General features: G+C 49.6%; 1 protein-coding gene across 5 annotated transcripts in view; it reads left to right on the top strand.

Moving 5' to 3' along the window:
* Positions 1–12: 12 nt before the first annotated feature.
* The window catches only part of zup1 (zinc finger containing ubiquitin peptidase 1), a 32,541-nt gene continuing 10,553 nt past the window's right edge, over positions 13–22,000 (top strand). For 2 of the 5 annotated variants that reach the window (XM_086219270.1, XM_086219269.1), the window contains exons 1-9: positions 15–317; positions 2,334–2,820; positions 2,908–3,003; positions 5,671–5,766; positions 5,892–6,001; positions 7,067–7,235; positions 14,830–15,018; positions 18,471–18,636; positions 20,295–20,455. In XM_086219270.1, coding sequence (XP_086075396.1) covers positions 306–317; positions 2,334–2,820; positions 2,908–3,003; positions 5,671–5,766; positions 5,892–6,001; positions 7,067–7,235; positions 14,830–15,018; positions 18,471–18,636; positions 20,295–20,455 — 1,486 coding nt within the window. In that variant the 5' untranslated portion in view covers positions 15–305. The other 3 variants (XM_086219272.1, XM_086219271.1, XM_086219273.1) reach the window with 3 other exon arrangements.

Genomic DNA, 22,000 nt, shown 5'->3' with positions numbered 1-22,000 from the left:
CAGCTGTCGACCGTCGTTCCGGGTTCGGGGAAAACCATGAGTGTAGTAATAGTTAGTCAGATCATCTTTTACGCGTAAAAATCAAATATATAAACCACATTTATTACGACTAAATATGGTTTTTAAAGACAGAGGGACAATCAACGAAGGGATTTTGTAAATTGCTGAACGTGCAATTTCCTCGCTGTAATCATTGTATTGTGAAAGGCTAAGCCGGAAGTGCAACCGTTCATTGTGGCGCCATTAGCTTGAACACTGGACCCGTGATTCCGCTCAGTCGAAGCTTCTGGTTCCTCCATCCTTGGATGTGGGGTGAGGTGAGTAGTTCTCTTCGTACACACGAGCGGAGGCGGTGGCTGCTGTTGGGACGCCGCTACTGCGGGGCGGCACCTGCACCGAACACCGGGTAACACCGGATCGTGAACCCGCGGGAACTCCATCCAGCCCGTTCAACGACCGTCCGCGAGGAGAGACGCGCGTTCTTGGAGTCCGGCAGCAGAGAAGCTCTGCCACATCTTTCTGTCCTTAACCATGAGTGCACATCCAAGTCTGTGCGTCTTTCTCTGGCTTCTCGTTTCGCCAGCCAGTGCAGTGCCGATTGTATGAGGGGGCATGGCGATGTGACGTCGTGAGGGTCATGGCCAACACAGAGCTGGAATATACTCATTGATTAGTTCATGTGTGGTCTGAGGAGCTGGTTCTGACCCAGAATCACTGAGTTTGTGCTGCTCTGTTGGTCCACTGTCAGAAAAAAGGACAAGGACGAACAGAGGATGAAAAGAATACACAGACAAGGTGGTGGGTGGGCCTGCAGCCACCGACCCGAATGAGGTTTCATATGATTGACATTCATGGTGAGAAGGATCCAACCTGCTGTAAACCGACATGTTTAGAAGTACAAGCAGTTTCAATACTATAGTACAGAGAATAATACAGTCATGACACATTAAGAGTGAGAGTGATATTTATTCATATTTCATGTAGCGACAGGCATCAGGCATCCCTCCTGCACAAAAGGAAGCTAGCATTTCCATGGGTACCAGCCTTCAGGTGAGAGGCGGGGTCACCAGTCCATGGCAGGGCCAACACATAGAGACAGACGACCATTGGCTCTCCCAGCCACGCCTACGGTCAATTTAGAGTCTGGATTAACCTGGTCCCTCTTGATGTCTTTGGACTGTGGAGGAAGCTGGAGTACCAGAGAGAACCCAGCAGGAACAGGGAGAACATGGAGACTCACCCAGAAAGATCCTGTGCTGCAGCCGGGGCTCCACCCACAACCTTCTTGCTGGGGGGCCACCGTGAGGACCACTGCTCCACCGGGCCGCCCCTACATATAAATACATGGTACCAAAATACAGTAACCTCATGTATAGATAAATACACACTTAGAAATATCTTTGTCATCGTCTTCCTCCTCTTATCCGGTTGGTCCAGGTGGTGGGAGCAGCAGCCTCAGCAAGGAACGTAGATTGACAGGTAAATCGAGAGTCTCTCCATTTGGCTAAGCTCACTCTTTACCATGATGCACTGGTTTAGCACCCTCATCACTGCAGATGCCGCCCCAATCCACCTGTCAATCTCCGGCTCCATCCTACCCTCACTCGTGAACAGACCCTGAGATACTTAAACTCCTCCACCTGAGGCAGGACCTCCCCCGACCTGGAGTGGGCAGGCCACTCTTTTCCAGCTGAGGACCAGGGCCTCAGACTTGGAGGTGCTGATTTTCATCCCAGCCGCTTCACATTCAGCTGTGAACTGTCCCAGCAAGAGTTGGAGGTGGTGGCTTGATGGAGCTAAGAGGACCACGTCATCTGCAAAGAGCAGAGACGACACCCTCCCACTACAAACTGGACCCCCTCCACCACCCTGCTGCACCTAGAAATTCTGTCCATAAAAGTTATGAACAGAACCGGTGACAAAGGGCATCCTTGGGGGAGTAGAAATATTTTTTTAAAAAGACATGCATGCTGGTGATAATAATGAAATATTCACACCACGATAAACGTGACCACTGTCTCGTAGCATGGGGGAGTAATTAAAGTGATTTTATGAGGATTTATTGAGCTGCCCTGTTGCCCAGTAAGTCTGGTGTCTGGTCACGGCCTCTGCTGCTGCAGACCTGCTGCTCTCACCAGGTCCACTCACACCCTGCAGGTCCCGAGACCAACCAGTAGGAGTCCCCACTGTCAAAGCCAGCAAGAACACACACCTCTAAGCATCTCCCTTCTTGCTAAATAACTTCACTCCATGATGAACCCAATGTGTCATATGACTCAAGCCCCTTCTGTTGTGACTGGGTTAACGCCTTCAGCCCTCCTCTGTGTCTGCAGGCTGCTGCCATGCTGAAGTGTGAGATCTGTGGTGAGGAGATAATGTTGGAGGAGGACATGAAGACCCATCTCCTCCTCAGCCATATGGAAAATGACACTCACTGCCCATTCTGTTCCCTGTCTGGAGTTTCCCATGATGAACTCTGCTTCCACATAAGCACTGCACACGCAGAGAACCAGGAGATTACACAGGAGCCCGCTCAGTCCACGTCCAGCACCGCTAGAGCCAAGGCTGGTTCCTCTGTGAGCTCTCAGCCTGAGACCTCTCAGTCCTGCTCGCTGCTGGCAGCACCAGACCGCCAGAATGAAGGTACAACATCAGATAGAAGTTTCCGAGCATCAGCAGAGGCAGCATACACCACCTCATCAACAGGAAGCTCCAAAACCCCACAGCGGGGTGTCAGGCGCCCTCCTGGTGACGACACTGGTGGGACGACATCGCAGCACAACAAAGCCAAACAGAGGCACCAACCCTCTGCAGGACACAGTGATTCCCCCTTTTTCATTTTCTGAAATTGAAACTTAAGTCTGGACTGCATGTTAAACATCTTCTTGTACTGCTGTTGGATTACAGAGCAGTTCTCCTGTCCAGTGTGTCTGCTGGAGTGCAGCAGCAGCTTCATCCTGCAGGAGCATGTAGAGCTGCACCTGCAGGAACACTCAGCCGGAGGTATCTCCTCACCACACACACCACACACACCACTGCTCCATCTGTGACCCACGCCACCACACACACTACTGCTCCATCTGTGACCCACGCCACCACACACACCACTGCTCCATCTCTGACCCACGCCACCACACACACCACACACACCACTGCTCCATCTCTGACCCACGCCACCACACACACCACACACACCACTGCTCCATCTGTGACCCACGCCACCACACACACCACTGCTCCATCTGTGACCCACGCCACCACACACACCACTGCTCCATCTGTGACCCACGCCACCACACACACCACTGCTCCATCTCTGACCCACGCCACCACACACACCACTGCTCCATCTCTGACCCATGCCACCACACACACCACACACACCACTGCTCCATCTGTGACCCACGCCACCACACACACCACTGCTCCATCTCTGACCCACGCCACCACACACACCACTGCTCCATCTGTGACCCACGCCACCACACACACCACTGCTCCATCTGTGACCCACGCCACCACACACACCACTGCTCCATCTCTGACCCACGCCACCACACACACCACTGCTCCATCTGTGACCCACACACACCACACACACCACTGCTCCATCTGTGACCCACGCCACCACACACACCACTGCTCCATCTGTGACCCACGCCACCACACACACCACTGCTCCATCTCTGACCCACGCCACCACACACACCACTGCTCCATCTGTGACCCACGCCACCACACACACCACTGCTCCATCTCTGACCCACACACACTACACACACCACTGCTCCATCTCTGACCCACACACCACACACACCACTGCTCCATCTGTGACCCACGCCACCACACACACCACTGCTCCATCTGTGACCCACACACACCACACACACCACTGCTCCATCTGTGACCCACACACACCACACACACCACTGCTCCATCTGTGACCCACACACACCACACACACCACTGCTCCATCTGTGACCCACACACACACCACACACCACTGCTCCATCTGTGACCCACACACACCACTGCTCCATCTCTGACCCACACACACCACACACACCACTGCTCCATCTGTGACCCACACACACCACACACACCACTGCTCCATCTGTGACCCACGCCACCACACACACCACTGCTCCATCTGTGACCCACGCCACCACACACACCACTGCTCCATCTGTGACCCACGCCACCACACACACCACTGCTCCATCTCTGACCCATGCCACCACACACACCACACACACCACTGCTCCATCTGTGACCCACACACACCACACACACCACTGCTCCATCTGTGACCCACACACACCACACACACCACTGCTCCATCTGTGACCCACACACACACCACACACCACTGCTCCATCTGTGACCCACACACACCACTGCTCCATCTCTGACCCACACACACCACACACACCACTGCTCCATCTGTGACCCACACACACCACACACACCACTGCTCCATCTGTGACCCACGCCACCACACACACCACTGCTCCATCTGTGACCCACGCCACCACACACACCACTGCTCCATCTGTGACCCACGCCACCACACACACCACTGCTCCATCTCTGACCCATGCCACCACACACACCACACACACCACTGCTCCATCTGTGACCCACGCCACCACACACACCACTGCTCCATCTGTGACCCACGCCACCACACACACCACTGCTCCATCTCTGACCCATGCCACCACACACACCACACACACCACTGCTCCATCTGTGACCCACACACCACACACACCACTGCTCCATCTGTGACCCACACACCACACACACCACTGCTCCATCTCTGACCCATGCCACCACACACACCACTGCTCCATCTGTGACCCATCTGTGACCCACTTTCACGCACACGTCGGTGAGTTTTGGGTCAAATGTATCATGTTGCTCCGACAAGTTCCATAAATTCAAAACAGTTGCCAGAAATGAGAAGATATTCAGTTGAAGAGCTCTTTAGCCACACGATGCAGCAGGCCTGTGGGTGCATCTCCTCTGATGGCCTCTTCAACTTTGTTTAATGGTACTGCCCCCCCCCCCCCACCTCCAAAATTACCTCAACATTCGTGCGCACTGTGTGTGCCGGTGCCTAATTTGTTGATTTAGAAACTACATGGATGTGCAGAAATCTGCTACCAGCTAATCTGAGCTTGTTTCCTGCTTGGTTGGGCAGAAGTGTGATATCATTTTTTTGAATTGGATGATTTATGGGTGTGTGTGTAATCCTGGAGCTCTCTTTTTAAGGCATGGTGGCCCAACAGAGAATATTCCTCAGGGTCTCCCAGTGTCACCATGTAGTGGAGTCTCATGCTACTCATCTGTACTCTACACTGTACTCTACACGCGTGACCTCGTGACTAATTCATGTGGGGGTGAAGCCACAGTTACAGTCATACTTGATGCATCAACATGAGACCTGAATGCATCCATGGTTTAGCACTACAGCTTCAGGTCTGGTGTGGACCCCCTATGACTGCACCAACCACGATCCACGTGAGAACACCAGGCTGCAGTGTCAAATCCTTCTGTCCTGTTATTAATCCAGATGTTTGATGGGATACATACTTTCACGTGGACTATTATAAACTGACACAGCCTGCTCCAGGGATATTAAAACACTTACATGAAACTGTGCAGGAGACGAGAGGTTTGAGTGCCCGATGTGTTCCGTGGTCTGCAGCAGCAGCTGGTCCCTGCAGGAACATGTGGAACTGCACCTGGACTCCAGACCAGGTGGGAGCAACCTAAATTACCCTCTCTCTCTTCCAGGTCAATGCATTTTCCACCTCAGGTTTATGTTTCTGTTTGATCCAGGGCACACTCAGTTTTTAATATTTGATTGACGTGTGTCACTGCAGGTAGTCCTGGTTCCAGTCTGAAGCTGGCAAGGAAGCTCCAGCAGGAGCTGGATCAGCAGAGGAAGGAGGATGAGGCCCGTCAGGAGAGAGAGGACTTCAAGAAGTTGCAGGTCTGAGCAGGAAACCAAAATGGCTGTCGCACAAAGTTACACAGAGACGTTAGAGTCCAAAGATCCTGTCACTGAGGAAGCGGGTTGACAACTGTCAGTATTAGTCAGAGGGTTCGACCGATATAGACTCCTGAAAGCCGCCGATGTCTTTTCCCCACAATCATTGTTTTGTGAAGTGTGCAGGTCTGGGAAACCAAAACAACAAAAAACCCGACACTGTCATGCAAGTTCAAATATGTCAAACACAAATGTAACGAGTTCCACTTTATTCTGAACTATTTCACTAGACTTTTATTGAATATGTTCCACAAACTACAGAAAACCAGTTCACCCAGCAGTGTTCATAGGAATCATTGGCAACAGTATTTGACGTGCAAGGTCACATGATATTAACTGTATTTAATATCATAATAATGATATTAAAAACTGTAATAAACCATCCCAACACAGGAAGTCGGATGGATTTCGGATGTCCGGGTTTGATGCAGTTTTACAGCTTGGCAGGAGCATAGTGACAGTCAACAAGATGCTTCTCGTTTCGGAGTAATTCCATCAGTTTTTGTCCAGGTGTAGTGATGGTGCAGTGAGGAACTGTTTGCTCTGGTAGAATCACTTTGGTGCACAGATGCAGTTAGAGTGGAGAAACAAACCTTCATCTCAAGTCTGGAACCCAGCCAACCAGTCTGCTCATGCTCTTATCGTGTGATCGGTTCCAGATACATTCTGTTTAAAATGAATGCAGATATTCTTCTCTTTTTAATGTACGTGTGAAACAATAAATACATTGACGCAAAGACAGTACACAGAGACATTATATATGCTGCTGCTTTGGTAGAAAAAAATCAGATATGGAATCTGTAACCATGTACTGAGTGTACAGAACGTGATATAGCTGAGCTCTGAATTGCAACGTGGAGAATGAGGGTATTGTCTGCGGTGTGTTTGCCTTTTCCCTGTGTGCATGTGATGTGGGAGCGCATGTTTGGGTATGTGAACGCTTCAGTCTTGTGCTTTCACAAGACTCCAGTACACCAACCTGACCTGTGTGGTATGTTGAATGTACAGAGGCAGTTTGGTCTGGACGGCAGCGGCGGCTACCGCAGGCAGATGGAGAGGACCATGGAGAGGGACGTGGCCCGAGGCCTCATGGCCCCCGCAGAGTATCACTGCAAGAGAGCAGAGATGATGGAGTCTCTGGCCTCAGGACTTGACGATGGCAGGACCAGGACGGCGGGTACGTGTCAGTAATCCTGCTAACACCAGCGGTTCTGTGTTTGGGTCAACACACACTGATACGCCATTTTGGCCCGAGTCCAATAAAGTCACACCAAAACAACAGGTGATTTATTTTCATGGTTAAAACAAAATGCTGTTTACGTGTTCACTACACCATGGGCGGCATGGCTCAGGGGTAGAGTGGCCGTCTAGCAACTGAAGGGTTGCTGGTTCGATCCCCGATCCCGGTGACCATGTCGAAGTGTCCTTGAGCAAGATACTGAACCCATAATTGCTCCTGATGAGTAGGTTGGCGCCTTGCATGGTAGCCTCCACCATCAGTGTGTGAGTGTGTGTGTGAATGGGTGAATGAGATGACACTGTAAAGCGCTTTGAGTGCCGCTAAGGTAGAAAAGTGCTATATAAATTGAGTCCATTTACCATTTTTACTACTCTGAACGCAGCTGATAGAGCTACTTTTACTGTTGAAGCCAATGGAAATGATTCGGAATATTTGAATCCTCTGCTCTTGTTTTTTCTCCAATCGTGCATTATCATCACATACAAGGGAAGTCAGTAGAGTAACCCTCTCTAATTAGACAAAAGTTGAAATGAAATATTTAGTGTTCATTTTGTCCGATCTGTGTGGGTCCAGATTGTCTCCATGGGAAGGAGTTCCATCATGAGCATGATGGACGCCACAGCAGGACCAGAAGTCATCTCATGATAAATCATGTTTCTGTCCCTCTTGATCGTTGTCTTGATGTCAAAACCACTTGTTTCACTTCAAAGAGCGTAACAGTAATGCACCAATCAGCTGCACTCCTTTATCAACAGAGGCTGCAGCTGCTTTACACAGAACAAGAGGCAGTCACTGGTTAAAGTTTAACACCCAGAACACACCTGTGATTCAGGTGGAGTGGAATTACAACCCCTTTGTACCCTGCAGACACCATTCTTCATTTAATGTTCAACATTCATTTATTGTTGACGTAATGGAGTCATTTACAATGTGAGTGACAATCGGATCAAAAGTCTAATGCATACATGGAAGTTATCATATAAGCACCTCCCATGTACTCTATATTCATGCATGTTGGAAGTTGAGCAGAGAAACGTGACTAAAGTAGAATTAGAGGCTCAGTATGGGAACAAGCTTCAACAAAATCCTGTTGTGGCTTTACTACATGAGCAACTGCTGTGCTACTTGGGATAATGATATAATCCCACTTTGTCATGTTTATTAGTATTAATTAGTTCACTGTGTCCTTTTGCCCCATCAGTCCCAATCAAATGTTGACGGTGGGTGGTGTACAACGGACGGGGCTGTGAGCCTGCTGCTTAACATTTGGATTGACTGAGTTCCTTTCGGTCAGAGACTGAAGGAAACGCATTCATGAGGTCTGATTATGTCAGACCAGTTTGTTTGGTCGATTTTGCCCTTTTTATTTTTGTTCTTGGAGCTTCTTCAAACTAAGGGTATCTCTGAGGGAAGGGATGAGGATGTTCTTTGGTCCGATTTAAGGGCCCTATTAATGTGACGTGTGGCACCAGGCAGTTGGTGCTGTTCGTTCAGTTGATTTTGGTATTTAGAGGCATTTAATCACAGCACTGAGTCGGTCATTAGACGCCTAATTACTCACAGGTGAGTTCCAGGCATGACATCACTCAGACCAATCAGAGAGCCTGTTGTCGTTCACTTTAAAGTCCCGGTTGCTCCAGGACTTGGAGTGCTGCTGTTCCAGAGGTGCTCACATTTCACCTTAGGAAAAGAGAGCACTGCTCACCTGGAGGACAGACCTCCTTCTGCTCCAAGTGAAGGAGCAAGCACCTCTGATGTTAAAATATGGGAGGAGCAGGAAGAGGTGGAGGAGGTCTGGGAAGAGGTGAAGCAGGTCTGGGGAGGTGAAGCAGGTCAGAGGGAGTTGGGGGTCCATGTCTCACGGTTCTCAGGCATCAGTGCTGCTGCTCTGGTGGATGAGTCTCTAACATCTCATCCCTCATGACCCCACTTGGGAGCATAGGGGAACACTTCTTGATCTTCTGCATTGTTGAGTCTGGCGTGTTGCATCTTCCTCTTCACAAAACCCCAGTTAAAGTCAGGCGAGGTTGCTGGCCAATTAAGAACAGGGATACCATTGTCCTTAGACCAGGTACTGGTAGCTTTGCCACTGTGTGCAGGTGCCAAGTCCGGTTGGAAAATGAAATCTGCATCTCCATGAAGTTGGTCAGCAGCAGGAAGCACAAAGCGCTCTAAAACTTCCAGGTAGACGGCTGCATTGACCTTGGACCTCAGAAACAAGTGAACCAACACCAGCAGATGACATGGCACCCCAAACCATCACTGGACCTAAAGCAATGTGGATCCTGTGCCTCTCCTCTCTTCCTCCAGACTCTGGGACCTTGATTTCCAAAGGAAATGCAACATTTACTTTCATCAGAGAACATAACTTGGGACCACTCAGCAGAAGTCCAGTCCTCTTGTCTTTAGCCCAGCCAAGACGCTTCTGATGCTGTCTCTTGTTCAAGAGTGGCTGGACACAATGAATGCGACAGCTGAAACCCATGTCTTGCGTGCGTCTGTGCCTAGTCGTTCCTGAAGCACCGACTCTAGCTGCAGTCAACTCTTAGTGAATCTCCCCCACATTTTTGAATGGGTTCTGTTTCACAACCCTCTCCAAGGTGCGTTATCTCTATTGCTTGTACACTTGTTTCTACCACATCTTTTCCTTCCCTTCGCCTCTCTGTTAATGTGCTTGGACACAGAGCTCTGTGAGTAGCCAGCCTCTTTAGCAATGACCTTCTGTATCTTCCTTCCTTGTTCAAGGTGTCAATGGTCATCTTTTGGAGACCTGTCAAGTCAGCAGTCTTCCCCGTGATTGTGCAGTCTACAGAACCAGACTGAGAGACCTTTTAAAGGCCTTTGCAGGTGTTTGGAGTGAATTAGCTGATTAGAGTGTAGCACCAGGTGTCCTCAAGACAGAACCATCGTCATCTTCCTCCACTTATCCTGGTCGGTCTGGGTTGCGGGGGCAGCAGCCTCAGCATGGAAGCCCAGACTGTCCTCTCCCCAGCCACTTCCACCAGCTCTTCCAGGGGAATCCCAAGGCCTTCCCAGGCCAGCCAAGAGATATAATTCCTCCAGCCTTGAGGCCTCCTTCCGGTTGGGCATGCCTGGACCACCTCCTGAAGGAGATGTCCATGAGGCGCTCTCACCACATGCCCGAGGCATCTCAACTGACTCCTCTCACATGGAGGAGCAGCAGCTCTACTCTGAGTCCCTCCTGAGTGACTCAGCTTCTCACCCTGTCTCTAAGGGAGAGCCCAGCCACCCTGAGGAGGAAACCTCATTTCGGCCACTTGTATTCACAATCTTGTTCTTTCGGGTCATTACCCAAAGCTCATGACCACAGGTGAGGGTTGGAACGTAGATTGACAGGTAAATCGAGAGCTTCGCCTTTTTTTCCACAACAGACTGGTGTAGCACCCCATCACTGTGGATGCCGCCCCAGTTCGCCTGTCAATCTCCCGCTCCATCCTACCCTCACTCATGAACAAGACCCCGAGATACTTAAACTCCTCCACCTGAGGTAGGACCTCCCCCCGGACCTGGAGTGGGCAGGCTAGCCTTTCCCGGCTGAGGACCATAGCCTCAGAATTGGATGTGCTGATTCTCATCCCTGCCGCTTCACATTCGGCTGTGAACTGTCTCAGCAAGAGCTGGAGGTCATGGCTTGATGGAGCTAAGAGGACCACATCATCCGCAAAGAGCAGAGAGGACATCCTCCCACCATCAAACTCGACCCCCTCCACCACCCTGCTGCACCTAGAAATTCTGTCCATAAAAGTTATGAACAGAACCGGTGACAAAGGGCAGCCTTGGCGGAGTCCAACCCTCACCAAGAACAAGTCCAACTTACTGCCGGCAACGCGGACCAGACTCTCACTCCTCCGGAAGAAAGACTGAACGGCCCTTTGTAAGGGGCCATCCACCCCATACTCCCGGTGTACCCCCCACAGGGTGCTCCGGGGAACACCATCATAAGCCTTCTGCAGATCCACAAAACACATGTGGACTGGTTGGGCTAACTCCCATGACCCCTCCAGCACCCTAGCGAGGGTGAAGAGCTGATCCAAGGTTCCACAGCCGGGACGAAAACCACACTGCTGCTCCTCAACCTGAGGTTCGACTTTCGCCCTGACCCTCCTCTCCAGTACTCTGGCGTAGACCTTTCCAGGGAGGCTGAGGAGTGTGATCCCCTGATAGTTGGAACACACCCTCTGGTCCCCTTTCTTAAAGATGGGGACCACCACCCCAGTCTGCCACTCCAAAGGCACCGGCCCCAATGTCCACGCAATGTTGCAGAGATGTGTCAACCAAGACAGCCCCACAACATCCAGAGCCTTGAGATACCCAGGGAGGATCTCATCCACCCCCAGAGCTCTGCGACCGCGGAGCTGCTTACCTGCCTCGGCGACATCTGCCCCGGAGGTTGAATAACCCCCCCCCCCCCCCCCAGCACTCCCCAAACTCTGTCTCCTCCACGGAGTATGTGTTGGTGGGATTGAGGAGTTCCTCAAAGTATTCCTTCCACCGCCCAGTTGACGTTAGCAGCCTCCCGTCCCCACTGTAAACAGTGTGGGCAAGTTGCCGCCTACCACCCCTGAGGTGACGGACGGTTTGCCAGAACCTTTCCGGAGCCGACCAATAGTCATTCTCCATGGCCTCACCTAACTCCTCCCACACCCGAGTTTTTGCCTTGGTGACTGCCATGGCTGCATACCGCTTGGTCTGCCAGTACCAGTCAGCTGCTTCTGGACACCCACAGGCCAACCATGCCCTCTAAGCCTCCTTCTTCAGCCTGACGGCTCCCCTCACCTCTGGTGTTCACCATCAGGTTTGAGGATTACTGCCGTGACCGGCCCCAGCAGCCTTACAGACACAGCTCACAACAGCCGCCTCGACAATGGCGGAGCGGAACATGGCCCATTCGGACTTAATGTCCCCCACTGCCCCCAGGATGTGGTCAAAGCTCTGCCGGAGGTGGGAGTTGAAGATCATTCTGACTGGTTCTTCTGCCAGGCATTCCCAGCAAACCCTCACTACTCGTTTGGGCCTGCCGGGTCTGCGCGGTGTCTTCCCCTGCCACCTGATCCAACTCACCACCAGATGGTGATCAGTTGACAGCTCAGCTCCTCTCTTCACCCGAGTGTCCAGAACATTCGGTCGCAGGTCAGATGATACGACTATAAAATGGATCATAGAGCTGCGACCTAGGATGTCCTGGTGCCACGTGCACGTGTGTTCAATGTTCTAACATGGTGTTAGTTATGGACAAACTGCGACTTGCACAGAAGTCCAATAACCAATAACCAATAATTCACAATATTCCAATGTTCTGAGATACTGAATTTGGGATTTTCATTAGTTGTCAGTTATAATCATCAAAATTAAAAGAAATAAACACTTGAAATATATCAGTCTGTGTGGAATGAATGTATACATTATACAAGTTTCACTTTTGAGTGGAATTACTAAAAGAAATCAACTTTTTTTTCTGCATGTTCTCCCTGTTCCTGCTGGGTTCTCTCTGGTACTCCAGCTTCCTCCACAGTCCAAAGACATCAAGAGGGGACCAGGTTAATCCAGACTCTAAATTGACCGTAGGCGTGGCTGGGAGAGCCAATGGTTGTCTGTCTCTATGTGTTGGCCCTGCCATGGACTGGTGACCTGTCCAGGGGGAAGGCTGCTGGGATAGGCTCCACCCCCACCACCCTCAACAGGATAAGAGGAAGAAAAAGGATTGATGGATGGTTTATTGTTATAGTTTTGATGGACATTTTTTTAGTTAAACTTTTTTGATAAAATCCACAAGTTTGAAGGGAACTGACTCTAGAAAAGTCTTGGTTCTGACCATGGTTCATCCTCAGCCCTCCAGCCCAATTGACTCTCCCCTTGTCGCTGGACACCAAAGGGAAAGGGCTGAAGGTCAAAGCTAAACTAGAAACATTGGCATAATCATGCTGCCCACACTGACCTTGAAGTTTGACAACCAAAACCTCTAGTTCATCCTGGAGTCCCATTCTGGACTTCTGGTCCTGAATCAGGAACCTTTCAGATTCTCTTCATTTGTGGACGTCTTGCTTGAGCTCATATCGTTAACCTGAACCAGTTCTTCAACATTCCCTCAACTCTCACAAAATGTTCTTTTCTTTAATCTTGTTTGGGGCTTGGCTGTGTGTGTGTGTGTGTGTGTGTGTGTGTGTGTGTGTGTGTGTGTGTGTGTGTGTGTGTTGCAACTGCCAGCATGAATGGAGATGATGCGAGCAATGCTTGGAAAACTATGAGCACAAAGTGGTTAAAGTGTGCTTGCACATGCACTTTAGCTGCTGACAACATGCGCCACATTCAGCTGTCGGGTTGGCGAGTGATGTCACAGCTTTAGCCTTGATGTAGGCAGACGCAGGTGTGTGGATCCGCTCCGTGTCTTAGTCCTGTGGGAGTTCAGGGACAGTGGCCTTTACTGAACAGCTGTAAAGGTCGTTGATGATGTCACAACTGCTCATATTTTTAACCTTGATCATCAATGACTGGGCTGCTGGTTTCAAAGGAATCCACTTGGATTTTTGCGGTTCTCAACACTGTCGACTCATTTTATTCTCACTTACAAATGATTGCAATACTTTTTAGAAATATACTTTTAAGCCAGTCCACCGTGTCTCTGCGTGTCTCTACTCCCACCACCAGGGGCACGAGTATTGTTTTCACAAATGACCTGATGGGTCATCTTCATGTTTGAAGTGGAGGGTGTGTCTGTGCCAACAGGCCTGTTTGTTCCTGAGCGGTTTAAGAAAATACACCCGACTTCTTGAGGATCAGATTCTCAAATATGGATGGCGGCTCTTTGACATACCGGTCGACCTTGGGCTCCAGGGGTTGGGTCATGCACTGTTGCATAGAGACACCTTTTAGAGCCGTTTCATTCTCGTCTGTACTTTTTTCCCTTCGTCAAACATCCATGTGTCACCTCGTCTTATCGGGTCAGTGATAGTGAAGGTTCCATTCCCTACACCGTCCTGTGTTCCCTCCATCTGTCCAACTGAACGTGTTAAAGTTGGACAACAGAATTTGATTAAGCTAGAAAATGTTCCCTTCGACGAGGCTAATTGGATACTCCAAACTGACCGTAGGTATGACGGTGAATGTGAATGGTTGTCTGTCTCTATGTATTGGTCCGGTGATGGACTGGGGACTTGTCCAGGGTGAAGCCTGTCCAGCCCCCCCCCCCCCCCCCCCCGCAACCCTTAACAGAAATAAGTGGAAGAAAATGGATGGATGGATGTTCCCTTAATGGGAAATTTTTTCAGCCTGGACTACCTGCTAGCAGCAATGTTCCCTTCGACCAGCTCCTGCTACTGCTGGTTCCTCAATAATCAAGATTGCCAGGGATATTAAAAGCACCCCGCCCCCGCTGCTGCGGTCGGCAGCTGGTACGTTGTTGAGTCAGCCTCAGAGTTGCTGGTTTATAAGTGGTGAGCGCTTGTGAACTGCTGCAGGAATGCTGGGAGCTGAACTGGGTTCTGTGGTATCTGGTGTGCACCTGTCTGTCCAGGTGTGATGGGAGTGTTGTACCAGTACTACCAGGCTGAAGCCAAAGACTGTACCCATGTGTGGCTGAGTGCCGCCAGCGACCACTACCACTCCTCGGCAGGGGATCACGGCTGGGGGTGTGGATACAGGAACCTCCAGATGATGTTGTCATCACTCTACAGAAATGACGCGTATGCTCCCATCCTAGCAGGTGACCAGTCACACTCATCAGCTCATACTCATCATCACAATCATTGTCTCACACTCTTCATCGTCACAATCATCATCACACTCATCATCTCACACTCTTCATGTCACTAATTGTCACACACTCATCGTCACACACTCATCACCACATTCATCATCATACACTCATCGTCACACTCAACGTCAAACTGATCATCTCACTTATCGTCACACCCTCCATCATCACACTCATCATCACACACTCATCAACACCCTCATCGTCACACACTCATCACCACATTCATCATCATACACTCATCGTCACACTCAAAGTCAAACTCATCATCACACTCATCATCACACACTCATCAACACCCTCATCACACACTCATCACACTCATCGTCACACTCATCGTCACACTCATCATCACACTCATCATCACACTCATAACACTAATCATCACTCACTCCATTATCACACTCATTGTCACACTCATCGTCACACTCATTGTCACACTCATCATAACACTAATCATCACTCACTCCATTATCACACTCATCGTCACACTCATTGTCACACTCATCATAACACTAATCATCACTCACTCCATTATCACACTCATCGTCACACTCATTGTCACTCACTCCATCACTCTCCATCATTACATTGAACGTCACACACTCCATCATCACACTCATCGTCACACACATCTTCACACTCATCGTCACACTCATCGTCACACTCAACGTCACACTCATCGTCACACTAATCATCACTCACTCCATCATCACACTCATCGTCACACTCATCATCACACACTCATCAACACCCTCATCACACACTCATCACACTCATCGTCACACTCATCATCACACTCATCATCACACACTCATCAACACCCTCATCACACACTCATCACACTCATCGTCACACTCATCGTCACACTCATCATCACACTCATCATCACACTCATCGTCACACTCATTGTCACACTCATCGTCACACTCATTGTCACACTCATCATAACACTAATCATCACTCACCCTATTATCACACTCATCGTCACACTCATTGTCACACTCATCATAACACTAATCATCACTCACTCCATTATCACACTCATCGTCACACTCATTGTCACTCACTCCATCACTCTCCATCATTACATTGAACGTCACACACTCCATCATCACACTCATCGTCACACACATCTTCACACTCATCGTCACACTCATCGTCACACTCAACGTCACACTCATCGTCACACTAATCATCACTCACTCCATCATCACACTCATCGTCACACTCATTGTCACACACTCCATCACTCTCCATCATTACATTGAACATCACACACTCCATCATCACACTCCATCATCACACTCCATCATCACACTCAACGTCACACTCATCGTCACACTCATCGTCACACTAATCATCACTCACTCCATCATCACACTCATCGTCACACTGATTGTCACACACTCCATCACTCTCCATCATTACATTGAACATCACACACTCCATCATCACACTCCATCATCACACTCAACGTCACACTCATCTTCACACTCATCATCACACTCAACGTCACACTCATCGTCACACTAATCATCACTCACTCCATCATCACACTCCATCATCACACTCAACGTCACACTCATCGTCACACTAATCATCACTCACTCCATCATCACACTCATCGTCACACTCATTGTCACACACTCCATCACTCTCCATCATTACATTGAACATCACACACTCCATCATCACACTCATCGTCACACACATCTTCACACTCATCGTCACACTCAATGTCACACTCATCATCACACTAATGGTCACTCACTCCATCATCACACTCAACGTCACACTCATCGTCACACTCATCGTCACACTCATCGTCACACTAATCATCACTCACTCCATCATCACACTCAACGTCACACTCATTGTCACACACTCCATCACTCTCCATCATTACATTTAACGTCACACACTCCATCATCACACTCCATCATCACACTCATCGTCACACACATCTTCACACTCATCGTCACACTCAATGTCACACTCATCGTCACACTAATGGTCATTCACTCCATCATCACACTCAACGTCACACTCATTGTCACACTCATCGTCACACTCATCGTCACACACTCCATCACTCTCCATCATTACATTGAACGTCACACACTTCATGGTCACACACTCCATGGTCACACCCTGAACACTCTCGGGGGTCCAGGATTCTAGTCTGGACCCCTGGGAAATGGAATGGCCTCTCGTTCAGTTTGCTCTGGCTGCAGCGCTGACGCTCACAAGTCTGGCTCACCGTTGTTATGACAAACCAGGTGGTGATCAGTTCCTTTTGAAATCTTTCCCCCTGCAGTGAGGAGTCTGCTGCATGTTACTCATGTACCAATAACCTGAAAGAGCCGATGATTTAATTTTTGCTGAGAGGCCACATGTGCATGGAGAGAGCTCGCCAGCGCCACCTGAGTGATGAAGTCACTGAATGTGCATCTGCAGACTTTCATGTAGATTCAGCAACTATTTGTGTCTGACTTTTAGTTTAGTTTGGACAGCAGGCTTATGTGTATATAGAGTAAAAGCAGAGCTAGTTGGACGACTGCGGGGTGGCTCCTGCAGCTCTGGGCTTGTCTATGGTGGCAGCGCCGCTGTTTACTCAGAGCACATCATATCTTGTTCTTCTCTCTGGTCTGATGACACGAGGATATTAGCACTGTTCTTCAGTGGTTTTTCTTGTTTAGGATTGTAAACAAAATGACAGCAAGACTTGATGAGTGAAACACTTCGTGCCAACAGTTTTCTGTTGTAGTTGTACTGGACCTATCTCAGTGTGGCATCACCTGAGCCTGTCAGTCACCTCTAAGAGAAGAAGTAATAAAATGCAGGCTTTTACCTCCATGCAACAGCATGCGCTCAGAAAGACCTCCAGGTCCATAAGATGTTAGAAACAGCTGAGGAAAATAAACTCAAGATGATTGCTGCTCAGTTTCCAGTCTAGACCTCCTCAGACCTTTCTGACTCTACATGACCCTGATCTACATGAAAGACAAAGAAGAAGAATTTCCCTGTGTATTTTTACTTCATAAACAGAGAACCACATTCAAACTACAGTTTGTAGAGCAACAGATCTGAGGAGGTAGGAGTGAAGCTTCAAGGCAGTTTGACACTGGTTTTGCAAAATAAAATACCAAATATTTACTCTAGACTATTTTATGAGAAGTTCAATTTTAATTACAAATTTGAAAATTGAATATGTACTCATTGTACCTAACTTTGCATCCCACCTGTAGTACCCTCCCAGCCCACCGGGGGAGCTTTAGTTTGGGAATAACTGTTTTAAAATACACAATCACGAAAAATTTCAAGAGGTTTTTTGTCCCTCTGGTTTGTAGTACACACTGTGCTCTTCCCATTGGCCTAATGCTCCCCTGCTCCTCCAGAGAGAGCAGTGCCTAGTATCCCACGGCTGCAGAGTATGATTGAGGAGGCGTGGAAAGGAGGGCTTGATCCACAAGGTGCGTCTCACTTCAGCCAGCGCCTGCAGGGAACACGAGCCTGGATCGGCGCCACTGAGATCTACGTCCTGCTGACTTCTCTGGGAATAAGGTGAGCAAAACATGGTTAAAATGTAATACTGCAGCGGTTGCACTGTAAAACCTTCAGTTTGGTGAATTGGCTAATCTTTGCGGGTGCTTTGGTTTGTACTGTTGCCTCATGGTCAGAAGGTTCCAGTTCCAAACCTGCCGCAGGGCGGGTTGTGCCGTCGAGGCTAACAGTGCCCCCCCCCCCCCCCAAATCAAATCAGGTTTATTTGTTCGGCGCCAAATCCCGACACTTTCCAAGTAGAGCAGGTCCAGCACCTCCCTCCTTCAATGAACCTCCACCCAACAATTCTCCATCAGCAGCACATCCTGCAACAGCAGCCACCAGAACCTTCCTTTACCAGCAGGAAGGTGGAGCAGATCCAGGATCAGTGGGGACGGAGAGAGAGCAGGAGAGCAGGACAGAGACAAAGACAGAGAATGGAGGAAGACAGAGAGACAGAAGGAGAGAGAGGGACAGAGATAAAGAGAGAGACAAAGGAGGAGAGACTGATGGACAGAGACAAAGACAGAGAATGGAGGAAGACAGAGAGACAGAAGGAAAGAGAGGGACAGAGATAAAGAGGGAGAGAAAGGAGAGACTGATGGACAGAGACAAAGACAGAGAATGGAGGAAGACAGAGAGACAGAAGGAAAGAGAGGGACAGAGATAAAGAGGGAGAGAAAGGAGGAGAGACTGATGGACCGAGACAAAGACAGAGAATGGAGGAAGACAGAGAGACAGAAGGAAAGAGAGGGACAGAGATAAAGAGAGAGAGAAAGGAGGAGAGACTGATGGACAGACAGGGACGTGAGCAGGTGGAGCTACGGGTGGCAGCTGGAGCCTCTTCAGGTCTGGAGCCTCCTCCAGCAGCACCAGGATCTGGGATGAGGGGAGAAGAAGAGGAGTTAGTAACACGTCTGAGGACAGGAGGAGGAGAGAGAAGCCCAGTGCATCATGGGAGATCCCAGCAGTCTGAGCCTAGAGCAGCAGATCTAAGGGCCAGCCTAAGCAGTCCTGACTATAAGCCTGATCAGCAAGGAGGTCTTAAGTCTGCTCTTAAACATAGAGAGGGGGTCTGGGTCCTGGACTGAAACTGGGAGACGGTTCCACAGGAGGGGAGCCTGATAGCTGAAGGTTCTGGCTCCATTCTACTGTTAGAACTCTAGGAACCAGCAGGAACCCTGCATCCTGGGAGTGAAGGGTTCTAGCTGGATCATAGGGGACTAGGAGCTCTGTCAGGGATGAAGGAGCCTGATAGCTGAAGGTTCTGGCTCCATTCTACTGTTAGAACTCTAGGAACCAGCAGGAACCCTGCATCCTGGGAGTGAAGGGTTCTAGCTGGATCATAGGGGACTAGGAGCTCTGTCAGGGATGAAGGAGCCTGATAGCTGAAGGTTCTGGCTCCATTCTACTGTTAGAACTCTAGGAACCAGCAGGAACCCTGCATCCTGGGAGTGAAGGGTTCTAGCTGGATCATAGGGGACTAGGAGCTCTGTCAGGATGAAGGAGCCTGATAGCTGAAGGCTCTCACATCCCACACAACAAAAACTTGTACATTCAGTTAACAGGGGAACGTCCTTTAGGGTGAAGTGCCACTTAAACAGACACAGAGCACAGCCCGTGGATGAAGGGGTAGTGTTCCTCACATACGTGTCATAATGGCTTTTACATGTTTTCAGCGCCCGCATCATTGACTTCCACCAGCCGACGGGCCCTGGGGGCACCCACCCCCTGCTGTTGGACTGGGTCAAGCAGTACTTCAGTCAGTCCAGCAGGAGCAGCAGACTGCCTCGCAGACTCATCCAGACCTCCCTGCCCCCCATCTACCTGCAGCACCAAGGTACGCCACAACACCACTGCCAGTGCAGACACATGCATGTGGACGAAGACGTCAGGGAGAAACCTTTACTTGTCTTGTTTGCAGGATTGCTCCAAAACCAATAAGAGTATTTCGGAATGTGATGAAAGGTAATATTGTGATACGATGGCATCAGAAAGGCATGTCATGTCCCCTCTTGCCACTATAGGGTAGCAGCCCTCCCCCACTGCCACAGATATACTCTCTCTGCTCTGGCTCTTTTCCAAACACTTGTGCTGGCTGTATAATACATTTCCAGAAATGGGGGGGGGGGGGGGGTAGATTGACCATGCCAGTTAATGTTTTAATGTTTCTAACTCAAGTACATGTAAACACACAAACTGTGCAGTGCAAAGGTAGGTAGTAAGTGACCCCTGGACTGTCACTTTCCAGACGTGCACACCTCTTCCTCCTGTGTGTTCAGCTTTCACTGGGGGGGGGACTTATGATGTAGTTGGTGTTTCATACTAGTAACCCTGTGATATGGAGTCAGGCCTCCAGCACAGCATGTTAAACTGATCTGATGTCAGTTTAGTGTGACCAAAGCTTTTATGTGTACTGAAAATATCAGTGGGCCAAGAGCCACTGCTCTGTGTGGGAGTGTTTGTACTTGCTGTTGTTATTGACTGTCCCATGCTGGCTGGCACTTCTGTCTTCTGAGTTTGTGTCCTGATTCAAAGGAGGTGACAGATGCAGGTCAAGGGTGAAACCTTCAGCTCGAACAGCAGGGTCAGGTTGGCTTGACTAGTGTAGACCCAGATGACTCCAACAGTTCTCCACTGCCTCTGTCCCAGTGGAGCAGGTCTAGAATCAGTCTTTCTATCGATGGACACCAACACTTCTCCACTGCCTCTGTCCCAGTGGAGCAGGTCTAGAATCAGTCTTTCTATCGATGGACACCAACACTTCTCCACTGCCTCTGTCCCAGTGGAGCAGGTCTAGAATCAGTCTTTCTATCGATGGACACCAACACTTCTCCACTGCCTCTGTCCCAGTGGAGCAGGTCTAGAATCAGTCTTTCTATCGATGGACACCAACAGTTCTCCACTGCCTCTGTCCCAGTGGAGCAGGTCTAGAATCAGTCTTTCTATCGATGGACACCAACACTTCTCCACTGCCTCTGTCCCAGTGGAGCAGGTCTAGAATCAGTCTTTCTATCGATGGACACCAACACTTCTCCACTGCCTCTGTCCCAGTGGAGCAGGTCTAGAATCAGTCTTTCTATCGATGGACACCAACAGTTCTCCACTGCCTCTGTCCCAGTGGAGCAGGTCTAGAATCAGTCTTTCTATCGATGGACACCAACAGTTCTCCACTGCCTCTGTCCCAGTGGAGCAGGTCTAGAATCAGTCTTTCTATCGATGGACACCAACAGTTCTCCACTGCCTCTGTCCCAGTGGAGCAGGTCTAGAATCAGTCTTTCTATCGATGGACACCAACAGTTCTCCACTGCCTCTGTCCCAGTGGAGCAGGTCTAGAATCAGTCTTTCTATCGATGGACACCAACAGTTCTCCACTGCCTCTGTC

Source organism: Aulostomus chinensis, chromosome 11, assembly GCF_037954235.1.
Source record: "Aulostomus chinensis isolate RoL2024-O1b breed Wild chromosome 11, RoL_Achi_v1.0, whole genome shotgun sequence".
In the NCBI taxonomy this organism is placed as follows: Eukaryota; Metazoa; Chordata; class Actinopteri; order Syngnathiformes; family Aulostomidae; genus Aulostomus; species Aulostomus chinensis.
Note: the sequence above shows the minus strand (reverse complement) of the source record. Positions and strands in the feature narration are given on the sequence as shown.